Here is a 27,144-nt window from a genome sequence, read left to right on the forward strand (position 1 = left end):
TGGAGCATTTTTGAGGCAATTGTAAGGCCCTGGTGGAGAGGCGGCAGGTTGTAATGCCACCTGCACTGCGTGGGAAGACAGGATGCTGATGTTCTGGGTTTTGTTCTACTCTTGACTCGAGGTGTCACCTTGAATCTCCTGATTATTTTGAATTCTTGTTGGGAGAGGAAGAACACTTACCTGTCTACCTGACTCTTCAGTTCTGAAATTCCAATAAGAGGAAACTGAAGCAAACAAAACACAACAATAAAAAACCTCAAAGAAATCTGACTTAGAAATTCACATCCTCTTTTTCTTCTTTTGCAGCTGGTAGCCTTTCTCTCTATTTTACTGAAAATTCAGAACAGAAAAAAGTTCAGTTGTTGAGTTATTAGAATTATTAAGATGTTATCAAAATCTTGAAATTGTGTGATTGACTCATGAGTCCTTGATTTACCTGCCTCTTTCTATATATGTATGTATGTATATGTGTGTATATATATGTGTATATATTCCTCCCCTTTCTAATACAATGTTAGTGTAGTCCCAATTTCTATCTTGGCATCTGTATTTGATGTATTTAAAAGATCAAGTTGCAATTTTTATTTTTTGCTTTTAGAGGAGCGAAACTCATTGGATTAGAATTGTTAATATTGTCTGCCCATTCTATATGCTTTAGATCTCTCTCAATATTACAGGTATTTTGCAGTGTATTATTCCTGGGCCATTACCAGACCAGGGGCTGCTCAGCATTCATCAGACCATGCATCAGTAGACTTTGCTTCTAAAATAAATAGGGCATAGTTGGCAGTGGTTTGTATTTCCCACTCTTACTTGAAGTGTGTTTCTGGAAACTGCTCTTTTTTATTGAGGGAAGCATTATTAGAGATTCTTAGGAGATGATGTAATTATTATACTTGAATACTTACTTTAGTTGCAGTTACTAAAAGCGTTAACTGGCTTTGTAATATATTGTTAAAAGCACCCCTTGTCTCTTTCGTTCTAGTTCCGAAAGACCCGAAACCCCAGTGGAGACGGGTAGCATGGAGTTATGATTGTACCCTACTGGCCTATGCTGAAAGCACAGGAACTGTGAGGGTGTTTGATCTCATGGGAAGTGAACTCTTTGTCATTTCCCCGGTATGTACATAGCTTAAATTGAAAACATAGTTTTTTCAATGTCATGTATGTATAGGTACTTGAATAAAAGAGGGTGAAGGGGAGGATAATAAAAATATAAATCAGAATAATAAGCTGTGGAGTTAAGATGTCCAGAATCTAGTTAGAAATCTATATACATGCAATATTTATTCCTTGTATTTTGTGATACACTATCCAGATGTAAACCACGTGGTAGTAAGTAAACACTAAATATAGGTACAGAAAGTTATTATAAAGCTCTAGTGATGGAAAGAAGTCAGTGGTCTGTCGCAACAGGGACAGCTTCAAGAGGAGTTGGAATTTGTTACCTTACAGGAAATAGAAATTGAAAAGGAGGGTAGAGAAAAACAAATGGTAGTAGTAATTTGTATTTGTGTACTAGTTTATTCTTTATTAATGCCTTTGATATATATTATGATTTTATATTCGCAGCAGCCGTTCGAGTAGGTTGGGCAGATGTTGTTCTCATTTTGTCTAGAAAACTAAGATTGAGTGGGAACAAAATGACTTTTGTATGACAATTCCGTCAATGGTGTCTCTTTTAGGAATCTAATGCTTTTTAGTTTGTATCCTTCTTCATCACCTGAACAAGATACAGGGTCAGCTAGAACAGTGGTTCTCACTCTGGCTGCATCTTAGAATCACCTGGGGAGCTTTATAAGGAAAAGAAAAAAACGAATTACCAGATTGCCCAGGCGCTACTCACAGAGATTCTGATTCATGTGATCTGTGTGGCGCCTGGGTATTAATATTGTTCATAAGCTTTTCAGCTGATTCTGGTGAGCTAGGGTTGAAAACCAGTGATAGAGAGAATGATTTTTTTCCGAAATAATGAGTGGAGAAACTAAAAATGTGTGTAGTGCTCATATTCTGGGAATCTTAGCCAAACTAAGGAGTCTGGGTTCTTATTTTCTAGACTGTTGCTGGCTAAAAGAAATACAATGCGAGCTGTATGTGTGCTCAAATGTAATTTTATATTTGGTCACATACACGATAACTACAGGTGAAGTTTATTTAACAGTAACTGTTATTCATGTTTAACAATGAGAAACTAAAATAAGAAACAGGTGAAATTTATTTAATACTATATTTTATATCATCCAATATATCCAAAATATTATTTCAACATGTAATCAATATAAAACATTATTAATGTGATATTTTATGCTCTTTCTTTGATTTTAAATCTTTGAAATTTGATGTGTATTTTTGTGTTTATGACATATCTTAATTTGGACTAGCCATGTATTAAGTGTTCACTGTGTGGTTCTAGACAATGAGGAACCATTCAGGGGGGTTTGGGAGGAAAAACTTTGCCTGCTTAAATTTAGCAGTAGGGGCCTGCAAATTAAACTGACAAAAGACAGATTAACAGGAGAAAAGTTGTAGAGTTTTTATTGATGTTGATGTTTTTACATGTACAGGAAGCTTCTCAGAAAAGACGTGAAAGCTCAAAGAAGTGGTCAGACTCAGGCTTATATACCATTTTTTCTTTTTTTAAAGATAGAGTCTTGCTGTTGCCCAGGCTGGAGCACAGTGGTGTAATGATAGTGATCACAGTGAAGCCACACCTGGCTAATCTTTTAAACTTTTTGTAGAGACAGGATCTTGCTTTGCTGTCCAGGCTGGTCTTGGACTCCTGGCTTCAAGTGGTCCTTCTACCTTGGCCTCTCAATGTGTTGGGATTACAGATGTGAGCCACCCCGTCCAGTCTTATATACCTTTTTAATAAAGGAATATAAATTGTTGAGACGTGACTAGACAAAGGAAAGGGAATTTTGGCTTTTTCAGGTGGTAAGTTGTGGGAAAGTGACTAAGAAATGCAGGACAAATTCATGGAAGAAAGGGATTTTAATAAAGTCTGTTTGCACAGACTCATCTTGATATGACTTCTGGTCTCCAGGGATGAGTCCATCTCCTCCTCCTGGTACTGAGGAGCACTTTCACAAAGATAAATTTATGCTTTGTTTTTAGGCATTTAAGGGGAGGGCAAAGAATTTTTCCTGCATCTGTTGATTCTCCGTTGCCTTCAGCTCAAAGTAATCCTTATGCCAAAGTGGCATATTTTGGGTTGGCATATTTGAATCCCCTTCATGGGTGATAAGCTTTATTTTGTGTGCTTCCCAAGGTGTACAGGCCTTCAAATCTTTAGCAGTTTAGCCTGGTATTTAGTTAATGGAGAAAGGTTAACATTGAGTGAGTATTTTATGTGTCATTTCCTTTAGGTTGCTGATTAGGCAAATGGAAACTGGAGACTTTTTTTTTTAACCACAGGCTATTGCTGGCAGCGGAAGTTAACATTTGGAAGCTTCTATCTTTAAACAAGTTCTTAGAGTTTTTAGAGGCTGAATGGTGGCATTATCTTTATTTTTTTCTGTAATTGACATAAAATCTGAATAGAAATTTACTCTGTAGGTGAATATCTTCTTCAAAGGGACTGCTGTGGTTTCAGCCTGTGTCTGAGAGGGATGGTCTAGATTTGAGTGTCTAGATCTAGGCATTCTGACTTGCATGATTCTTGAGTATACAGAGCAATTCTGAAGTTATCTTGCATGAAGTGTACCTGAAGCCAGTATATCAGATATTCTCTGATTATGAATGTGTCAACTTTTATCTAGTTTTTTTTTAGTAACTTAATTTCCTCCTCTTCTGTAGGCATCTAGTTTTATAGGTGACTTAAGCTATGCCATTGCTGGGTTGATCTTTTTAGAATATAAAGCAAGTGCACAGTGGTCTGCAGAACTCCTGGTCATCAATTACCGAGGAGAACTTAGAAGTTACCTTGTAAGGTAAAAATGTACTTTGGGAAGCCATACTTGAAATATTATTTATTTCTCTGGTTTAATGTCAGATTTTGATATTTCTTTTTTTTCCTTTCTGCCTATTATGAAAAACTGCAAATATAATAGGGAAGTTGAAAGAGTGGTGTGGTGAACACCCATTACTTCCACTTGGATTCTACAATTAGGATTTTACTGTGCTTGCTATATCATATTTCTATTCATATATCCACCCCTCTATCCAGCTATTAATCATTTCATAGTGACTTGGAGATATCAGTACTCAAATGCTTTAGCATGCATATTATTAATTAGAGTTTAATATTTGCTTATAGTTTTCTTCATTTTGAGGTAAAATTTGCATGAAGTGAAATGCATACATCTTAATTGTACCAGCTAGTGTGTTATGACAAATGTGTACATTTGTGCAATTCAAACCTCTGTCAAGATACGGAACATTGGCCGGGCGCGGTGGCTCAAGCCTGTAATCCCAGCACTTTGGGAGGCCGAGACGGGCGGATCACGAGGTCAGGAGATCGAGACCATCCTGGCTAACACGGTGAAACCCCGTCTCTGCTAAAAAATACAAAAAACTAGCCGGGCGCGGTGGCGGGCGCCTGTAGTCCCAAGTACTCGGGAGGCTGAGGCAGGAGAATGGCGTGAACCCGGGAGGCGGAGCTTGCAGTGAGCTGAGATCCGGCCACTGCACTCCAGCCTGGGCGGCAGAGCCAGACTCTGTCTCAAAAAAAAAAAAAAAAAAAAAAGATACGGAACATTACCATCATACTAGAAAGTTCCCTCACGCCCCTTCCCAATAAATCTATTTCCATACCCACTCCCAGAACAACTAGTGTTTAAATTTTTTTTCAAATCACAGATTAGTTTTGCCCATTCTAAAAATTTGTTAATGGAATAATATACAGTCATCCCTCTGTATCTGTGTGTTCTGCATTTGTAGATTTGATCAACTGTGGATTGAAAACATTCGGAAACTGTGTCTGTATTGAACATGTACAGACTTTTTCTTGTCATTCTCTGAACAATATAGCATAACAACTATTTACATAGCATTTACATTGTCTTGGGTATTATAAGGAATCTAGAGATTATTCAAAGTATACAGGAGGATATGTGCGGGTTGTATGAAAATACTATGGCATTTTATTTTATTATTTTATTTTTATTTATTTATTTATTTTTGAGATGGAGTCTTGCTCTGTCACCCAGGCTGCAGTGCAGTGGAGTGATCTCTGCTCACTGCAAGCTCCGCCTCCTGGGTTCACGCCATTCTCAGCCTCCCAGGTAGCTGGGACTACAGGTGCCCTCCACCAAGCCTGGCTAATTTTTTGTAGTTTTAGTAGAGACAGGGTTTCATTGTGTTAGCCAGAATGGTCTCAATCTCCTGACCTTATTATCCGTCCACCTCGGCCTCCCAACGTGCTGGGATTACAGGCCTGAACCACCCCGCCTGGCCTACGATGCCATTTTATATCAAGGGCTTGAACGTTTGCAGGTTTTGTTATCCTCTGAGCATCCTGAATCCAGTCCCCCAAGGATGCCTAGGAATGACTGTAGTATGTACTCTTTTGTCTAAGTCTTCCTTCATTCATCATATTTTGAGATTCATTCATATTTTTACATATATCACTAGTTTATTCCTTTTTATTGATGATTGGTATTTTGTTGTATGAATAGCTCATGATTTTAAAAATCCTTTCTTCTATTGATAGAACCTTGTTTCCAGTTCTGGGCCACTGCAAATAATGCTGTTACAACCATTCTTGTACAAGTCTTTGTGGATATACATTTTCATTTCTCTTGGGTCATTATCTTCATGTGGGATTGCTGGGTCGTAGGGGAGATGTAGTTTATTTTTATAAAAAACTACACTTTTTACCACATGGTTTTATCAATTACCTTCTCATAATGTATCAGAGTTCTGGTTGTTTTAATCCTCAGCAATATTTGGTATTGTCTGTCTTTTAAATTCTAAACACTTTATTGGGTATTTAGTGATATTCATTGTGGTTTAATGGTATTTATTTCTTAATTACTTTCTTAAATTTAGTGTTGGAACAAATCAGAGCTACCAAGAAAGTCACTGTTTCAGCTTCAGTAGTCATTATCCTCATGGAATCAACACAGCTATTTACCACCCTGGTCACAGGTAAGTAACCATTTGTTCTCATATTTAGTGGAATATTAGGTGGACATAGAAATGTTGGCATAGATTCAGATAGAATAAACTATTCTGATTCTTATGTTGACTTCTTAATTTTCTCCTCTTGTGCATAGTTATCTTTAATATCTATAATATTGTTGTCATCTGATTATTCATGCTTATCCATCTGGCTCACTGAGCTCTTCTGAGCTAGATGGGGCACTGGGCATATTCACTGAGGAATTTGTTCTCCTCTTTTAACCCCCGGACCTTATTTTTCTCATCTGTAAAATGAGTATGATACCTAACTCAGAGAATTAGTGAGAGAACTAGTACTGTATATAAAGTGCCCTCATACAGAATGGCCTCAGTAGATGCTAATTCCCTTCTTTCTCTCCTTGGTAGTTATGGCTGCACTGATACTGCACAGTTCCTTCCAACAACTGTGTCCCGTCATTCACATATGCCACTTCCCTATGTATTTGCATCTACATTGAGGGTTACTAGAAACCTTATGGCATTTTCTAGTTCCAGTGATTTCTCCCCTTTAATTTCGTTACTTAAGAACAGAAGTCACATACTTTTTATAGGATAGCCAAGCTAAATGTTTGGTTTCATAAATGGGAAGAGTATCAAAGTTTGAGTAAGACAAACCTAACTTGAGTTTTGAATTTTGAGCTTACTCTGTGTTTATTGACAAGTCCTTAAACGTATGCAAGGTGGTATTCTATTCAGTCATATGTCTGTGTTTAGTTCAGGACTTTATTATTATACTACAAAAGAACACACACACACACACACACACACACACACACTCAGGACTTTATTATTATACTACAAAAGAACACACACACACACACACACACACACACTCAGGACTTTATTATTATACTACAAAAGAACACACACACACACACACACACACACACACACACACACACACTGAAGTCCTCCTTCTGCTCTTCCCTGATCCCATCGTCTCCGTTCTAGAGAGGACTGCTGTCCTGAGTTTTGTGTACGTGATTTTCTGGCTTTCTTTATAGTTTTATCACTCATTCATATTTGGTTTTGCTGTTTTAATTTTATGTAAATGGAGTCAATCACACGGAAGACATCACAGCTCTCACTTCGTGACTTGCTTTTTGGTGCGTGTTTTGCTTTAGTTTATTCATTTTTAACTACTGTTTAGGACATTTCATTTTGCAAATAATTTGCAACATATTTATTCATTCTCCTGTAGATTAAAATTTGGTTTGTTTCTAATTTTTTTTGTTATAAAGATAGTACTGTGGTAAAAATAATTGTGCATTCCTCTGATATATATGTCCGAAAGTTTCTGTAGGATGTATAATTAGGAGTGGCAATGCTGGATTGTCAGGTTAGTACATCTTCAACTTTACTAGATTATGCCAAATGTTTTCCAGAGTATTTGTACCAGGTTACAGTCCCATCAGCAGCTTATGAAAGTTTCTCTCGTTTCACATTCTCAGTAGTACTCTTGATGGTGTGAGACTTTTAAATGTTTGCTGATTTGGTAGATGTAAAAGAATATATCACTCTGGTTTTAATTTGTACTTTCCTGCTTACTGATGAAACTGAGTAGCTTTTCATATGTTATTGGCCATTCATGTTTTCTCATCTATGAAATGCTGGTTTTATTTCTTTTCTTTTGATAGGGGGTTTGTTGTTGACATTTTTATATAATCTAGATATTAATTCTTAGTCTATTACATGCATAATGAGTATTTTTTTTTTACCAAGATGTGACTTTTTAAAAATTTTTTTCTTATATTTACATTTTATTTTTATGAGTTGTATTTGCACATAATTTTAAGTGTTTAAATTTAAAAACTGACTCCTCCACCCAACTTCTTGCTTTCCAAAAGTAACCACTTTTAGCTATTTTAATTGGTTGTTTTAATTTTTTTCATATATTTAAATAAAAAGCTTACATTGTACTTCTTGATTCCAATTTTACACAATGTTTATTTACTTCCCTTTGTGGAAGATGGGTATTTAGTTTTCTTACTCTACCATGTGTATGCACAAATAACTTTCACTTTGTTCTCCTGTTATGTTACATCATATGTTAAATCCTGTTATATCATAATTTTATAGTTTTTTTCTTTTTTTTTGAGATGGAGTCTCACTCTGCCGCCCAGGCTGGAGTGCAGTGGCACAATCTCGGCTCACTGCAAACTCTGTCTCTTGGGTTCACGCCATTCTCCTGCCTCAGCCTCCCGAGTAGCTGGGACTACAGGCGCCCGGCACCTTACCCAGCTAATTTTTTGTATTTTTAGTAGAGACAGGGTTTCACCGTGTTAGCCAGGATGGTCTTGATCTCCTGACCTTGTGATCCGCCCACCTTGGCCTCCCAAAGTGCTGGGATTACAGGCGTGAGCCGCCACGCCCGGCCTATAGTATGATTATTATGGTTATGTAGATGATACTTATAGGTAAGACAAGAAGCTTGTATAGTATTTCATGATTTCAATGATTTTCCATTTTTATTTATTCATTTTTTCATTCGACAAGCATATATTGATTTCCTACTCTGTGCCACATACTGTTCCAGGTGCTTAGGGTATATCTTCCTCCTGGAACTTTTTGAGGGAATGACAGACAACAAACAATGAATATAAAGTATGCGAGGAGCTAAGTATTACGGGAAAAAATAATCAGAGATGGAGAGTGGAAGGCTGGGAGAGTAGGGTGCAAGTTCTAGTTTGAAATACGGTGGCCGCATTACCCTCACTGAGGAAGTGACATTTGTGCAAAGCCCTGCAGTAGGTAAGGGTATTAGTAGTTTTTAGGTATCTGGGAGAAGAGTATTCTATGCAGCAGGAATAGCCAGAGCAAAAGCCCTGAGTTGGAAGTGTGCTTGGCATTTTTAGGAACAGCAGTGAAGCTAGTTAGGCTGAAGCAGATTGTGATGCAGAGTAACAAGGTGAGGTCAAAGAGAGCGTGGTGAGTGCTGAATCATGCAGGGCTTTGCATGCCATAGGAAGACCCACCTGGTAACTTCTTACTTGTTTATTTTCCTTGTAGTTAATAATTCTTTTTAATTTGTCATGTTTTGAAATGTACTTATCACAGACTTTCCCCTAAACTCACCTCCATAGTGTAAACCTCCTTTTAGGTGTGCTGTTTGATCATCTTGAAGAGGTCTCAGAACTTTCTTCTGAGATCATGCAAGATCAGGTGCATTCAGTGTAGTATGGCCATGGATGGAGATCTCAGAACTTTCTGATCTGCTCCAGTTTGGATTTAACACCTGCCACATAGCTATTGTCTTGGAATTTCACTTCACCATTATGCAGAAGATTGCTTCCCTATTTCTCTCTGGTTACATGACCTGTTCCTTATATATATATATTTTTTTCTTTTTTGGTTTATTTAACTGTTTTGGTGGGTCACAACCTCCTGTAACTTCCTGAGAAATGGTACATGGGAAATACATTTTTTTGAAGCCCTGCATATCTGAAAATGGCTTCATTTTATCTTCATGCACTTAATTGATCATTTGACTGAATAGAATTGTAGGATGGAAATACTTTTTCTATAAAATTTTGAAGGTATTGTTCTATTTTCTTGTAGCTTCTAGTAGTGTTGCTCTCGAGAATGTCATTGCAGTGTAAAACCCATGTTTCTTTCTTTCTCTGCTTTTTGTCTTCTTTCTCTCTGGAATGTAAGATTCTCTTTTTTTCCCCCAGTGTTCTGAAATTTGACCATGTTATGACTTGGCGTAGGTTTACTAATATCCACGATGCTGGCCCTTCACTTTAGATAGTAAAAAATCTCACTTTTGAGAAAATTCTTTGAATTATTTCTTTGATTATTTCTTCTTCTTCTTCTTCCTTTTTTTTTTTTTTTTTTTTTTTTAATTCTCTGGGATTTCTGTTATCTAGATGTAGGTTCTCCTAGAATGACCTTTAATTTTTTCCCACTCTCCTTTCCCCCACTACTTTGTTTTTGTGGAAAAGAGAGAAGTAAAATATTATTTTAATTTTTTCTGTATAAATACATGTACTTACTGAAGAAAGTAGATTGAAACGCTTTTTGAGATCTTTTATAAATATAGTAAATTACTGATACATATGATTTTATTTTGAAAAAATCTATATTCTGGTTAATTTTTGCCGATATGTTTCCTATATTACAAATTCTTTTGTGCTGCATCTCCTTTTTAAATTAGTTATCGTGATTTTAGATTTTATTGTTATATTTTTCACTTATAGAAGTTCTCTTTAGTTTTTTAAATATCTTTCTTAAAAAAAGACAAAAGGGAGTTGAAATGAATATTTAGTGAGCCCCAGGATGTTTTGAGGATTAAATATTCAGCACATGATAGGTTTTCAGGAAATGATAGGTAAAGTTATTATTTAGTATTGCATAAATATAATACTTTTAACTTACTCCTTTTGATTTGTGTGGCTCTGTTTAAGAGTTAGTTGTTTATCCTTAAGAAATTTGATGATCAGTTTAAAAAATCTGGCTAACTAAAAAAAATTAAAAATTTAAAAATATTAATTTAATTTAAAAATTAAATATTTAATATTAAATTAAAAATTTAAACATAATTTAAAAATATTAACAGTAGGTAATCTGAAATGATAATAGACTTCTGTTTTATTTTGGATATAGTTGAATGTTTATATGTGAAGTTAGAGGTCTTTGCATTTTATAGTATTGAATGTAATCCTATATGCTGCAAATAATTACACAATTTATTACCACAAAACATTTTTGATTATAAAATAAACATATTACAATAATAAAATCATGCCATTTTGATTTTATTTTTGTCAAATTCTTATATAAAGACTGGCCTTTCAATATTTAATATGTTAGATCTTATATTTTCTGTGCCTAGCTTCACATTAAGTCTTGAATTTAAATCTTGCTATTAGAAATGGAATAGAATTTGTTTTGCTGTGACATGCTCAGTTCTTTATTGTGAATTTTGCCAAGCTTTGACAGTGCATATACAGTACCCATGGCACTCTGATTGCTAGTTTGATTTCTGTTGAGGGTGACCTCTTGTTTATGTTAACATTTACTTTGGGATCACATTTTATCGTTTAAGCAGGGTTTCCTCCTTTAAAGTCTTTTGGGTTTAGTTCAAGTTGATTTTTTGGTTTTATTTTATTTATTTATTTGAGAGAGGGTCTCACCCTGTCATCCATGCTGGAGTCCAGTGCATGATTTTGGCTTACTGCAGCCTCAACCTCCTGGGCTCAAACGATCCTCCCACTTCAGCCTCTCAAGTAGCTGGGACCACAGGCGAACGCCACCACACCTGGCTGTTGATTTTGGAGAGATAGGGTTTTGCCATGTTGCTCAGGCTGATCTTGCACTCCTGAGCTCAAGCAATCTACCCACCTCAGTCTCCCAAAGTGCTGAGATTACGGGCATGAGCCACCACGCCCTGCTAATTTTGTTGTTTTAAAGTGTAGTTATTAATACCTCACTTTCTCAGCACATATATATACTTTTTGAATATGTTTCTTAAAAAGCGTGTGTGTTCAGTTACAGAAGTTGTTGGTATTAGGATGATTGATGAGGTAGAAAGTCCATTCTATCTTTATCTGGCCTGCTTTCCGTGACCGTCTTTATTGTGGCTTGCCTTGTGGAATGCACCATGTTAGGGGTTGGGGGAGATGTGAAGATGGAGAGCAATTCTGACCTAAGATCTCATATTCTTAGGAAATAATATATGTGTGTATTCATATATATATATATATTTTAATTTTATTTATTTATTTTTTTTGAGATGGAGTCTCACTCTGTTGCCCAGGCTAAAGTGCAATAGTGTGATCTCAGCTCACTGCAACCTCTGCCTTCCTGGTTCAAGTGATTCTTCTGCCTTAGCCTCCTGAGTAGCTGGGATTACAGGCACTTGACATCAGGTCTGGCTAATTTTTGTATTTTTGTAGTGACTGGGTTTCACAATGTTGGCCAGGCTGGTCTCGAACTCCTGACCTCAGGTCATCCTCCCGCTTCAGACTCCCAAAGTGTTGGGATTACAGGCGTGAGCCATCATGCCAGGCCAGTGTATGCATATGTTTTTTACTAATGTCTAAAATACATTTCTTTCTCTGAATGCTCTATGTGTGTGTGTATATATATACATTTACGTATCTAAACATATATAATATATAAAAATGTATTTCACATATATTAAAATATATATTATATATTTATTATATAAATATAAATATATTCATATTATTTATAAATAAGCGCCTTAAAGGAATGCAGATACAGTGAGGTGGGGGTCCAAATAAAGGAGCTACTACTTGCTTGAAGGAGCACGGAAGCATCGCAGGTAGCACTTGGACTTGCTTTGGTGAATGGATACAATCCAGATATGATGGACATTCTAGACAAAGTGACAATGTTAATAGTGGCAAGGGAAAAGAAATCATGGTGTAGTTTTGGGAAATTGTAAGTGGTGTAGCTTGGCTGACACTGTAGAGTGTGTGTCTGAGGACAAGGGAGGTGATAGTGGTGGTAGGAGATAGGACATGGGAAGGGCAGGTTGAGGCCCGTTAATTGGGAGTGGTAAGAGGCAGCTTATTCTTTAGGGGACTCAAATTTTTGAGCTGAAGAAATACGATCATTTGTGGTTTGAGGAATGTTGATTCCATAGGGAGATACTAGAGGCTGGGTGACTCGTAGATGATCAGGTACTAGTTCACGTCACACGTGACAAGGACCTACTCGTTATCTTATATATAACTGCTATTCTGTGTTTGTACCACAGTTTGGGCACTATTTAAATACACCATATTTTATTGTTAATTGTTTTCTATTTTGATGAATATATCCTTCTATAGTGTGAACATCTGCCCTCCAAAATCCATGTGTTGAAACTTAACGGCCAATGCGATGGCGTTAAGAGGTGAGGCCTTTAAGACCTGATGAGGCCGTTAGGACTCCTCCGTCATGAGTGTGTTTAAGGCCCTCATAGAAGAGGCTCCACCCGTTGTCTTCCCACCTTCTGCCATGTGAGGACACAGTGTTCCTCCCCTCTGGCAGATGCAGAAACAAGGCGCCGTTTAGGAAGTGGAGAGCAGCTCCCACCAGACAACCAACCTCACCACACCTTGTGAACTTCCCAGTCTTCAGAACTGTGAGAATATAGGTTTCTGTTCTTCATAAATTACTCAGTCTCTCAGGTATTTTGTTATGGTAGTTCAAATAGGTGGACACATATCTCATATCTCCAGTTAGACTATCAGATACTTGAAAGCAAGGAATATGTGGTATACACCTTTGTAAAAGTCGCAATGAATAGTGTATGAGCTCTGGCTTTGAGGGCACCTTGAATAAATAACTTTTATTTTTTGAGTAGAGAAGAAAATTTATGTTTCTTTCTTTTGACTTTTCCTTTTTTCTCCTTTTCCATTTTGTGTTCTTCTTCATACCCCACATTTCTGTTGTTTTTTTTTTTTCTCTCTCGTCCCTTTTAAAAGAAGGGTATTTTATATCTTAATGCTGGACTGTTTTTGTTTGATTGTTTATTTCATACTGACTACTCCACTCTCTTCAATTGTTACAAGAGTCAGTATTTGATTTCTTTTTTCCTGGCATTATTTCAGGAAGGTAAGTGGGACTGTAGGATTGAAATGATCATACTGAATAGTTATTATGGGATAAAGTTCCTTAAAGTCAGATTATACTTACTACTTTTAAGATGTTTACTTTTTGACTCAGGATCTAAGCAATTTAGGGTATTTTTGAGGGGCAGTCTCCATTTAAATAAGAATGTCTGGAAAGTTTGATATATTATCAAACCAAAGAAAGAGGGCCTTTTGTTGGTTGTACAATCATATACATCTCTTGGTGGCAGTTAGTTTGGAGATGGATGACTGCATTATTGTTTCTGAATGAAGATTGTTGTAAAGCAAGGAGCATGTTTAAGTGGCCTGTTGTATGTGACGAAAATTTTGCTAGCTTGTTTGTATTTTCCATTATGTGGTCTTTTTTTTTTTTTTTTAAACGAAAGAAGCTGAAATATTTATCACTTTTTTTTTTTTTTTTTTTTTTTTTGAGAGGGAGTTTTGCTCTGTCGCCCAGGCTGGAGTGCAGTGGTGCGGTCTCGGTTCACTGCAAGCTCCGCCTCCCGGGTTCATGCCATTCTCCTGCCTCAGCCTCTTGAGTAGCTGCGACTACAGGCGCCTGCCACTGCGCCCGGCTAGTTTTTGTATTTTTAGTAGAGACGGGGTTTCACCGTGGTCTTGATCTCCTGACCTTGTGATCCACCAGCCTCGGCCTCCCAAAGTGCTGGGATTACAGGCGTGAGCCACTGCACTCGGCCTATTTATCACATTTTTATTTATTTTCCGTTATTCCAGTAATGTGGGCCTGTGATGTTTATCATCCACAAAGATTTTATAAATGTGAAGATAATCAGCCAGAGTTGAATTTCGATAAATTGGTAATATACAAACTCAGGGTTTTATGAAATTCATCGTTTTGTCTAATGTTGCGAGCATTGTTGAAGAAGAGAAACTGAGATGGTAAATTTGGTAATATGAAACAAAAATTAGTTGAGAAGCTTTGGGATAAGCTCTATGAATATGCTGATTTTGACTATTTTCTTTCTTACATATCCTAACTCACAGCCTAATGTATTTTATCCTTAAACACTCAGACTGTCTCATTCCATTCCAGTCTTGCTTCCTTTCTTCAACCTACCCCAACACCTCGCTGCCATCTTTTTTGTATTCTTTTTTTTTTTTTTTTTTTTTTTTTGAGACGGAGTCTCGCTGTGTCTCCCAGGCTGGAGTGCAGTGGCGTGATCTCGGCTCACTGCAAGCTCCGCCTCCCGGGTTCACGCCATTCTCCCGCCTCAGCCTCCCAAGTAGCTGGGACTACAGGCGCCCGCCACCACGCCCGGCTAGTTTTTTGTATTTTTAGTAGAGACGGGGTTTCACCATGTTAGCCAGGATAGTCTCGATCTCCTGACCTCGTGATCCACCCGCCTCGGCTTCCCAAAGTGCTGGGATTACAGGCTTGAGCCACCGCGCCCGGCCTTTTTTGTATTCTTAATGTTCTCTTTGCTCTGTTGGTTTTAGCAGAGATTACAGCCTAATTCTGGCTGAGAAGATTCTCTGATCTCTGCATTGTTAGGCGAGATGGCATTAAGCTTTTTGTTCATGGTGGGTACTATGCTTGCTGGTGGAGATTCAAATGTAGTACCTGCCCTGTAGGAGTTTACACCCTATCTGGGAATCATATAGTCCCAAATAACACTTAATGAGTTAGGTTCAAATAGAACACTTTATGTATAGATTTTTAAGTGGCACTTACTGCTTTCAGTAGTATATAACTTTTTTATTTTTGTAATTTTGTTCCTATTTTTGTTTTCAATTTTGTTGAAAATTTTTATAAGCAACATCTGACGTGGCTTTGTATTTCCAACATTTCCTTGATAGCTACAAAAAGGTAATTAGTGTTTGAAGGTAGCTACTTCTAGACTCTAATTTACATCTCAACAAAGTCAAAAGGCAGAGAATATACCTACTTTCTTGGGAGAAGCTGTGCTTTTTGAAAAGCCACTCATGTTCGCAGTCCTTGATGACCCTTTGACACTGATTTTCAGTATATAATTGATTGATTTTTACTAAATGTATAGAGTTATGCAACCACTACTACAGTTGGTTTTATATCTACAGAAAATTTTAAAAATATTTTTTAATGTAATAGAATGTGTACTGGAATAGGAGACAGGAGCCCTGAATTCTGTTCTTGATTGTCCTACTTTCTAACTGTGTAATCCCAAAGTAAGTCATTTACTCTTTCTTTACCACACTTTTCTGGCACTGTACTGGGCACAGACCACAGTTCTTCAAGCACCAAGGAGGGTCATTGTAGATTACTGTGTAGCATTTGACAGAGGAAAGTTGTGGTGGAGAGTTTAACAGCAGGCATTGTGGAAAGATTCATTGTCAGGGATACCTGGCAGGCAACAGCAGGCTTCAGAGACAAAATTTACTTTTCCTGGGAGAACAAGTTTGAGTAAGACTTCAAAAATTAAATTGCTGGTATTGGGATGGAAATTGGGAATTTGGTTTCAGAACCTGGACAGTCATTTAAATCTGGATAAAAAGTAGATGTGGAATAAACCATATAGGTAGATGCTGAATATATTTTGTTTTTGTAGTGGAGTTGCTTAAATCCACCCTAAGGATCGAGAGGGAATTAAATCTTCAGCTTATGTTCTTTAGCATCAGCTGTGGGTTGAGGGAAGGAAACAGGCAAGAACGTCCAAGAACTCTAAGTTAATTTATTCATTAGTACTTTTATTGACATTCTGTGCCAGGCCAATGACTCTTAACAAGGTGTGGACAGCAGAATTACCTATTGAAAATTAAAAAAATTGCATACCTAGGTCCTACCCTCAAAGACTTGATCAGGTGTCCTCCCCTCCAGTTAAAAATCCTTGTGCTATAAGCTCTGGGAGATTTAATGGGATGAATGGGATAATGACTAGGATATGTTCCTTGCTTTGAAGTTGCCCTAATGAGGGATAGCAATAAATTTCATTTTAGTTGCTCTCTCCCTTCCATTGGTTGTAGCTGCCTAAAAAACTGGGCGAAGAAGTACTGTGAGGCCAGGCCTGGGCCCATAAGGAGCTAAGATTGATGGTTGACACAAGTGTAGAAGTAGCAGAACTGGATATCCATCTTCTCTTGTCTGTCTGCATGGGGTGAGCATGTGTATGCATGTGTGTTTATTCTGACTTCCTTGGAAGCCTACAACATGCCAGTCAGACCACTAAGGCACTTGTTGCAGGTAGGGGTGACAAACATGAGTAAAACACGAGTTCATGCCATCAAGATTTCATGCTCAGAGAGAAACAGTTTTCTCTTTAGCGAGGTTACTCTAATCCAGAAAACTTGAAAGACCCAGAAAACTGAATTTGTCAATGTGCAGAGAGGATATCACACTTAGGGGCTAATGTAGCTCAAAAGATTTATGTAAAGAAAAAAGCATCAGTGAGCCAATATAATACTTTATTTTGAAAACTATAAAATGGACCAGGAAACTTGTCTTGATAGACCCATGTGGGAATCCCAATTGTAATCAGAAGTTTGTTTAGTAAGCACAGACAGCAAAAGTAGTGTTATAGTATTGACATTTAGCTGAAGTACCTAGATTTTCCATGTCTACCGCAAGGAAAGCCTTACCAGTAGAACTTTATACTTAAATTCCTTTTGCCAAGAATCTTCTAATTGACACATGTATTTGTTCTTTATATGTATTCATAGCTAGATAATATTTGCATACATATATTTTACAAAACCACATATATGATGCTTATATGATGCTGCCAGCTCTCCCCCTACTCCTACCCCAGTTTGAACCGGGACATGTAATAAGTGCACACAATCTATATCATCACATTTACTCAAGAATATCTACCTTTCAAAACCTGTGTGGGGCATCTTGCTCCCCGTATCACAGTTAGGAACCACTGCCATCATCTTGGCAGTCAGGAAGTCACTCTGTTTCAGGTATTATTTTATCTTTTTCTATTCACCGTGTATCTCCCAAATACGGCAACATGATGGCTTTACATTTTACATGCACAAATGTTTCTAATTTGTGTAAAAAATCTGTGGTGTCACAGAGAGTAGTGGTTATGATAAAGCACAGTTGTTTAGCTTTTATGTGCTAACTTTAAATAAATGAACAAATAAAAAGATGATGTAAATGATACCTTTAATATACCAAAAAATCATTTGAAAGAGGTATGCTAGCGTCTGAAGGTTGAGATATATTTCCTACCTTAGTTAGCTTTTTTTCACTGTTCACTACTAGTAGATAGAAATACAGTTTATTTATTTATTTGGAGACATAATCTCGCTCTGTTCCCCAGGCTGGAGTGCAGTGGCGTGATCTTGGCTCACTGCAACCTTTGTCTCCCAGGTTCAAGTGATTCTCCTGCCTCAGCTTCTTGAGTTGTTGGGATTACAGGCATCTACCACCATACCCAGCTAATTTTTGTATGTTTAATAGAGACAGGGTTTCACCATGTTGGCCAAGGTGGTCTCAAACTCCTAACCTCCGGTGATTCGCCCATCTTGGCCTCCCAAAGTGTTGGGATTACAGGCATGAGCCACTGCACCTAGCCTATAGAAATACAGTTTATTTTTGCACAGTCATTCCTTGGTATCTGTGGAGGCTGGGTTCTAGGACCCCTCCTGGATACCAAAACCCACAAATGCTCAAGTCCCTGATGTGAAATGGCGTAGTATTTGCATATAATCTATGCACATCCTCCTGTGTATTTCACGTCATCTGTAGACTATGTATAATATCTCATCCAATGTAAATGCTCTATAAATAGTTGTCATACTGTATTGTTTAGAGAATGACAAGAAAAAAAGTCTATACATGTTCAGTACAGATACAACCATCCCTTTTTTTTCTGAATATTTTTCATCTGTGGTTGGTTGAATCCCCGTATGCAGAACCCATGGATGCGGAATGCTGCCTGTACAGCTGATCCTTGAACGACACAGGGTTCTACTGCATGGGTCCACTTACACGCAGATTTTTTTCAATAAATATATTAGAAATGTTTTTTTGAAGATTGGCAACAACATGAAGAAACTTGCAGATGAACCACATACCTTGGAAGTATCAAAAATATTGAGAAAAAATTAGATATGTCATGAATGCATAAAATATATGCAGATATAATTCTATTTTATTACCATGTAATATACACAAATCTATTATAAAAAAATAACATTTATCAAAACTTACAGACCGTGTATGGTGACATTCACAGTCAAGAGAAATGTAAACAATCATAAAGATGTAGTGTTAAATAATAACTGCATAAAGTAGCTGTGGTAATACTGTACTATGGTAATAATTTTGTAGCCACCTGTTGCTGTTGCAGTGAGCTTGCGTTGCAAGTACCCACTTAAAATGTTGCATGGTGCTAATCATCTCCAAGTGAGCAGTTAGTCTCCAGGAAATTGCGTATCACAGTAAAAAGTAATCTCTCGAGGTTCTCGTGTATTTTTCATAGTGTTTAGTGCGGTACTGTAAACCTTGAATAATGCCATGGGACCCATACGAAGTCCCACTAGTGATGCTGGAAGTGCTCCCAGGAAGCAGGGAGAAGTCACGACATGACAAGAAAAAGTTGAATCGCTCGATATGCGCCACAGGTTGAATCTACAGCTGTGGTGCGCACCCTTTCAGACAGATGATTGATCTTATAAACAGACTATGTAAACATACAGCATTGATAAATACAGTACAGTACTGTAAATGTATTTAATCTTAGGATTTTTTCTTAATAACATTTTCATTTCTTTAGCTTACTTTACTGTAAGAATACAGTATGTAATACCTATAAAATATGTGTTAATAGACTGTTTTTGTTATCAGTAAGGCTTGGGTCAACATTAGCCTATTAGTAGTTAAATTTTGGGGCAGTCAAAAGTTATACATGGATTTTGCCTGCTTGGGGGCTGGCACCCGTAACCCTGTGGTATTCAGGGGTCAGCTGTGTATTGCTCCTACATTAAACTTGGTTATCAATTCTCATAGTATTTTAATGGAATCTTTTGGCCATATTTTTTCCCTTACCTATTCTATATATTTTTATAGGCAGCCTTATTCAGACCTAGTGGTTTTTAACTACTTAAATGCATATGTAATACCTTCTAAGTCTGTATCCCAGAAGGTACTCCTAGGCCACAAAGCTGCTTATTCACTCGCTTACTGAACATCTTTTCCTGGATAGCTCACAACTACCTTGTACTTATTATATTCTGTGTTCATAATTTTCCTCCTTCAAACCTGCTTTTTCTCATGTATTCCCATATCTTGATGTATAATATTTCCACCAGGCCAGAATTTGAGATTTATGTTAGATAATTCTCAACTCGTTCTTATGATCTTCAAGCCTTGTTGATTCTGCTTCTTTAGTATGCCTCCTCCTCCACATTTCTAGTGCCATCCTTATAATTCAGACCCTCGTTACTTCTGACCCAATTTACTTATCAAGTTGTTTCCTCTTCCTCTAATTTCTTTTCATTTCTGTTGTTAGAAAGAATCACAGGTCTTAAAATACAACTCTGATCATTTACTTCTCTACTTAGAAATCCTTCTCTGATTTCCTTTAGCCCTTGGGATAGAGATATCGCTTCTTAGATTAGTATTAAAGGCCTTTTGTAGCTTGGCCTTTCGTCTGTCTAGCTTCCTATTACACCCTCTCATGTTTTCTTTGCTCTGTGCCAGCGGTCAGCACACTTCCTGTAAAGGGGCAGATTGTAAATATTTTAGACTGTGCGGGCCATATGGTCTCTGTTATAACTGCTTAACTCTCCTCTTGTAGTGTGAAAGCAGACATGACAACATATAAAATTCACAGTGTGGCTGTGTTCCATAAAGCTTTATTTACAAAAATCGATGGTGGGCTGAATTTGATTTGAGGGACTGGAGTTTGCTGGCCCCTGGTCTAGATAACTCTAGGCATGTGTAAATTTCTGTGTTTCTCAAAATGTCATTGTTGTTTTTAAAGCCAAAAACCCTGTCTTAGAACTGTATCATTAGTCTCAGCAGCACGGTGCTTCGCATGGAGTACTTGTCAGTAGATTTTGGTTAAATTGTTAAATATACTTGACTTTGTCAAAGCGTATAAAGAGAGAAAGCAATACTAATACACTAGAATGTAATTTCCATGAAAGCAGAAACTTCATCTGTGTTATTTACGGCTCTATTTTCAGCTTTTAGACTAGGGCTTGGCACATACTTGGTGCTCAATAAATGTTTCTCAGTAAATAAATGAAAGCCTGACTTTGGAAGAATTAAAATGTAAGAGCTAGGTGGAGCAACTGTATGAATGGAAGGGTTTTTCCAAACTTTTCTTTGGTGAAATTACAGTCTCACTGTAATTTCACAAGTGATTCTTTGGTCACGCCTCTTCAGGGTGACCAAAGAATCAGAATAGATGTTTCTGTAAGATGGGATCACCTCCGCCAGCTGGGTCAAAGAAGGTAGTGTTAAGATTGCGGTCAGTTAATGATATAGTAATGCCATAAGATTGTAAACTCCATGAGGGCAGGGAATACTTGATTTCATCACACAGTATTTCCTACACTGCTAGCTTAGCACCTTGCAAGTTTTAGACACTTTCTGAATTGACATTGAATTGACTTCAATTGAAGATTATAATAGATGAAATTAACTTTATAGAGCCTTTACTGATGACCAGATACTTATATATGCTGAATCCTACTCATCACAGTATGAGATGGTTTCATAACTGCTCTTGTGTGTGTAGAGAAACCTAAGCTCCTAGAGCTCAAGAAACTTTCCTAAGATGGCATGACTGTTCAGTGGTAAATTCATGTCTTTGATTCCCATGCCCAGTAAGCTTTTCTCTGGCAAACTCTGGCCTCTGGGCCAAATGTGGCCTGTTTCTAAGCATAGATTTTATATTTTTTAAATTGTTGAAAAAAACCTCAAAAGAATATTTTATCATACATGAAAATTATATGAAATTCAAATTTCAGTGTTTATAAAGAAAGATTTATAGGAACATAGCCACGCTTTTTTTTTGTTTTACATATTGTCTGGTTTTTTTTCATGCTCTGACATAAACTAGTAGTTGTGAGAGACCATATGGCCCACAGAGCCTAAAATATTTATAATCTAGCCTTTTACACAAAATGTTTTCTGGCCCCTGTTTTATGTCATACAACAATCTGTCTGAGTGTGGGTCTAGTTCTGTTTGGGAGGTAGAAAGTAAGGAGTGTTGAACTTCATAGATTTTTTTGTAGTTCTTTTTTTTGAGACAGGGTCTCGCCCTGTCCTTCATATTTGAGTGCAGTGATATATGTGATCCTGGCTTGCTGCAGCTTCTACCTCCTGGACTCAAGCGATCCTCCCTCCTCAGCCTTCTGAGTAACTGGGACTACAGGTATGTGTCACAACACCCAGCTAATTTTTAAATTTTTGAGGCAATGCGGTCTTGCCATGTTGCTCAAGCTGGTCTCTAACTCCTGACTTTAAGTGAGCTTCCTGCCTGGGCCTCCCAAACTGCTGGAATTACATATGTAAGTCACTGTGCCTGGCCTTTCCATACTTCTTGATTCTAAACTCTAAATTGTGTTTTAAAAAATTTACAATTGGGCCGGGTGCGGTGGCTCAAGCCTGTAATCCCAGCACTTTGGGAGGCCGAGACGGGTGGATCACGAGATCAGGAGATCGAGACCATCCTGGCTAACACGGTGAAACCCCGTCTCTACTAAAAAATACAAAAAACTAGCTAGGCGAGGTGGCGGCTGTCTGTAGTCCCAGCTACTCGGGAGGCTGAGGCAGGAGAATGGCGTGAACCCGGGAGGCGGAGCTTGCAGTGAGCTGAGATCTGGCCACTGCACTCCAGCCTGGGCGACAGAGCGAGACTCTGTCTCAAAAAAAAAAAAAAAAAAAAAAAAAAAAAATTTATAACTGAGTACCACTCAGTTTTAAAGAGGATGCCCAGTCATCAAATTGCCAGGTAATGATTTCATTAATGAACTAAGAAGTCCAGGAAAAATTCTCAAATTTTATCTTTAATAATTAATCATTCAATATAATCAGTTTTCTGTGATTATTCTTAAGCACATGTTGACTAAATAGTCTGATGCATCATAATTTGACCTATAGTAAAGTGTATCTTCTAGAGATCAGATAACAGATTCAAACATAAAGTAAAGCAGTGGTTCTCAAAGTGTGGTCCCTGACCAGTATCATCAGAATAACTGGGGAAATGGTTAGAAATGCAAATTCTTGGCTGGTTACAGTGGCTCATGCCTGTAGTCCCAGCACTTTGGGAGGCCAAGGCAGGAAGGTCACTTGCACCTAGGAGTTTGAGACCAGCCTGGGCTACATAGGGAGATCCTTGTTTCTACAAAAGATTAAAAAAAGAAAAAAATTAGCCAGGCACGCACGTGCCTGTATTCCCAACTACTTGGGAGGCTGAGGGTGCGAAGATCACTTGAACCTGGGAGGTACACTGTAGTGAGCTGTGATTGTGCCACCACTGCACTCCAGCTTGGGTGACAGAGTGAGACCCAGTCTCAAAAATTAAAAAAAAAAAAAATAGAGAAATGCAAATTATTGGAGTCTATGCTAGACTTCCTGATTTGGATGCTGCAGAGTGGTGGCCCAGTAATCTATTTTAACAAGCCTTTTAGGTGATTCTGAGGCTTATATGTGAGAACTGCTAATATAAAGTGTCATGATTATATATGCTTTCTTCTTATAAATACCGTAATAAATAAGGATAAGCAGAGTTTAAAATATTGAGCTAGCAGGATTTTTGTAGTAAAGAATGTTTAGGATATACTACAATGAATTAATATTGAGAACATTTCAGTTTTCCCAAGAGTTATGTCTTCTAGCTGTGAATTGATAGGTGACGTTTTTTGAGCCCTTACTTTGCCAAGTGTGGTTAAGGCAGTTTTAAATTTGGGGATATGGGGAGTATTTTCTTTCTTTCTTTTTCTTTATTGGTTACTGGTCATTGGACAGATTCCTTCCTTGGTTTTAAGGAGTTTTAAGCCACTAGATGGCAGATTTTTCCAACATTTATTAGATTGAAGAGCCTTCTTAATAAGCCATTTATAATTCTTGAACCAATTTTTAGTGTAACTTTTTTTGTTAATTAAAAACATTTAAATTGCTACATAAGATACCATGATATCTTAATATATGTATACAATGTGTAATGATCAGATCAGGGTATTTAGGATCTCCATCACCTAAACATTTGCCATTTCTTTGTGTTGGGAACATTTCAAATCTCTTCTAGCTATTTTAAAATATATGATAAATTATTACTAACTATAGTCACCCTACTATGCTATCAAACACCAGAACTTACTCCTTGATCTAACAGTATGTCTGTATCCACTAACTTTCACAGTTCGTCGGTATCATGTATAGTCAGCTGCTTAGGGGCTTGCATTCTGCCTGTACTTGCCTTTTCTCGTATTGCCCTGGTCACGTCTATGATACCGCCCCCTGTTCTTCTCTGGCCTCTACCTTTAATCTTGCTCCTTTAATTCACTCCTCCTTAGGTTTTTTCACTCCATCAGTCACAGTTTATTTTTGTTGTCCGATACCTGTGTTCCTGCTTTGAGTTTTTGACTCTTAGAATTTTAGAGCTGGAAAAGAGTTCATCCATCATTTGGTTCAACCTCTTCATTTCTCAGGTAGGAGAACTGAAGCCTAGAGAAGTTAAGACAAGGACAAGGACTATGTCTTATTTATCTTTGTGGCACCGTAGTTCTTGGCACTTAGTGCCCAGAGAGATGTGTCTTCTGAAACAACCGTAGTAAATGCTCTAAAGGATACAACAATGAATTAGACACAGTGTCTGCACCCAAATGGCTCCAAGTGTAGTAATGGAGGTATGATTTAAATGACTGTTATGTGATAGAAGGTAGAGCATGATTAACTTCTTGCCCAGGAAGTTAGCAAGACAGAATATTTGTACTGTTAAGGACCTATTGGAACCTTCTACCCTGTTATTTCCCACTTGTCCTTTAGAGGCTGGAAGCACTCATTGCAGTTCTTATAGTTCTTTGAACACACCATTTACAAACTCATCTCTGTGTTCTTGTACATCATGTTGGTTTAGAATGCCCTTGGCTTAGAACGCTCTTTACCTAACCCCTTTATCTGTCTGGGAAATTGTTTAATGGATGAACCTTTTACTGGTGCTATGCTGTGCAGCCTTCTTTGACCTCTTCCTCCGTGCAGTTAATGTGTCTTTTAGGCTGCTTTTGTACCTAACTGAAAGGTTTCTGAAGAGCTCTTGTGCAGTAGTGGTCAGTGCTTACTGGTTATTTTACTTGTGGTGGACTCTGCTCGTATTTATTCCTCTATATGAATGCATATCCCTGGCTGTTTGAGCAAAGGAAGGTACAGAAGGAATGCAGGCCCCCTAACCGGCACACCATATGTGGTACTGGACAAAAGTGAGAGTTAAGAGTTATGCTCAACATTGATTTCCAAAAAATTAGAAGTAGTTTACTAAGAGGTTTCGTCAGTGGCTTAGCATATTCCTCATTGGTTATACGCAGTTTAGTAAATGTTAATGGTGTGAAAGGAATGTCTCAAGATTACATAGTTTCTTTTGAGCAAAGGTTAGTTGAACTTGATACTCCTGATTCTAGACCCATCATTTTCCTGCTATTTTCCATAAAACTTGAGGTTGAAGATTAATATGACTTGGCTCTGTGTCCCCACCCAAATCTCACCTTGTAGCTCCCATAATTTCCACGTGTTGTGGGAGGGACCTGGTGGGACATGATTGAATCGTGGGGGTGGGTCTTTCCCATGCTCTTCTCGTGATAGTGAATGGAGCTCATGAGATCTGATGGTTTTAAAAAAATGGGAGTTTCTCTGCACAAGCTCTCTTTGCCTGCTGCCGTCCAGGTAAGATGTGACTTGCTCCTCCTCGCCTTCCACCATGATCATGAGGCCTCCCCAGCCATGTGGAGCTGTAAGTCCAATAAAACTCTTTCTTTTGTAAATTGCCCCTTCTCGGGTATGTCTTTATCAGCAGCGTGAAAATGGACTAAGACAAAGATTATTGGGAAAGATAATCTTTTTCTTTCTCTTTCTCTCTTGTTTTTGTTGAGGGGAAGTAAAGTTTTGCTAATTCCCATGTCATGTGCTTTAGTGTAGAGGATTTACTTTGTATTATAAAAATTCCATTTTACTGTATCTTCATGGGATAATTTGAAAATATTTGCTTCAAAATTTTATTTTGAAATTAAGCACTTAAAAGTCAAATAAATATTCTGTATATTTAAGGATCTAATGGTTACCATTGCATGTAAATATTCTAGGTGGAGGAATTTAATGCAAAAGCAAGTAACATTAATGATATAAATTATTTGCTACAGTGTTAGCTTCTATAGACTAAATTTCTTAAAAAATCTAATAACTATTTTAGTAGTAAGTCCCAGTCCAAGAATACTTAAGATATAATCATTAATGTATACACAACCTCAAAATATCACAAGGCACATTATATGATAATTTCCTTTTCAGTATTTCTCTAGACTTGTGGGTTGATGCAATGTGTTAAAGCCAATTCACTGTTTTTTTTTTCCCCTAGACTTCATTAACTAGAGAAATTTATGTGCATAATTTGGGATATTGTATCTTGATGTTCTTCTTTTTAAGTTAAAAAAAAAAAAAGGGAGAGAGAAGGAGAAGTACAGAGAATAATATAATATACAGATGGTCCCCAACTTGTAATTTTTTTAACTTAAGACTTTTCCACTTTATGGTGGTGCAGAAGCAATACACATTCAGTAGAAACTGTACTTAGCATTTTGATCTTTTCCTGGGGTAGCAGTATGTCTAGGATACTCTCGTGATGCTGGGTATCGCAGTAAACTGAAGCTCCCAGTCTGCCATGCAACCACGAGGGTAATGTGATCAGATCATGAGGCAAGCAAACTATACTCTATATACTGTGTTGCCAGCATTTTTTGGATATTGTGTTGTGTGTTTTGACATCCCATCACATGTATAAAACACCCAGTTTTCATTTACAGTATTTTCCATTTACAATAGGCTTATTGGTTACCTGATCATAAGTCAAGGAGCATCTGTAAACCTACGTACCTACTACATGCAATTAACAAATATTAAATGTATCTTTCTTTGACCTAAGATGTACATGTACGTGTGTGTATACTCCCAAAGATATATAAATATCAGAGACCGTAATACAAACAACATTCCCTACTTCCATTCTTTTGTCTCACTTTCTCCCCTCTGGAAGCAGCTGTCATAATTTTGGTGTGTGACCTTCCAATATATATTTTTGTATTTGTTCCCTTCACATTGTATATGTTTTCCTGAACACTTTGTTTGGTTATTTGTCCATCCCTTTTAAACATTTGAAATATTTCTAATTTTTCAGCATTATAAATAGTGCTGTGAGGATCAAAAAACTACCTATCGAGTACTAGGCTTGTTACCTGGGTGAAAAAATAATCTGTACAGCAAACCCCTGCG

General features: G+C 37.4%; 1 protein-coding gene across 2 annotated transcripts in view; it reads left to right on the forward strand.

The window, feature by feature from the left end:
• Window positions 1-27,144, forward strand: part of NBAS (NBAS subunit of NRZ tethering complex) — a 390,381-nt gene that overhangs the window by 20,599 nt on the left and 342,638 nt on the right. For both annotated transcript variants that reach the window (XM_015111744.3, XM_077960110.1), the window contains exons 7-9: window positions 986-1,119; window positions 3,796-3,929; window positions 5,989-6,087. In XM_015111744.3, coding sequence (XP_014967230.3) covers window positions 986-1,119; window positions 3,796-3,929; window positions 5,989-6,087 — 367 coding nt within the window. The remainder of the gene's footprint in view (window positions 1-985; window positions 1,120-3,795; window positions 3,930-5,988; window positions 6,088-27,144) is intronic.

This window comes from Macaca mulatta, chromosome 13, assembly GCF_049350105.2.
Source record: "Macaca mulatta isolate MMU2019108-1 chromosome 13, T2T-MMU8v2.0, whole genome shotgun sequence".
Taxonomy (NCBI): domain Eukaryota; kingdom Metazoa; phylum Chordata; class Mammalia; order Primates; family Cercopithecidae; genus Macaca; species Macaca mulatta.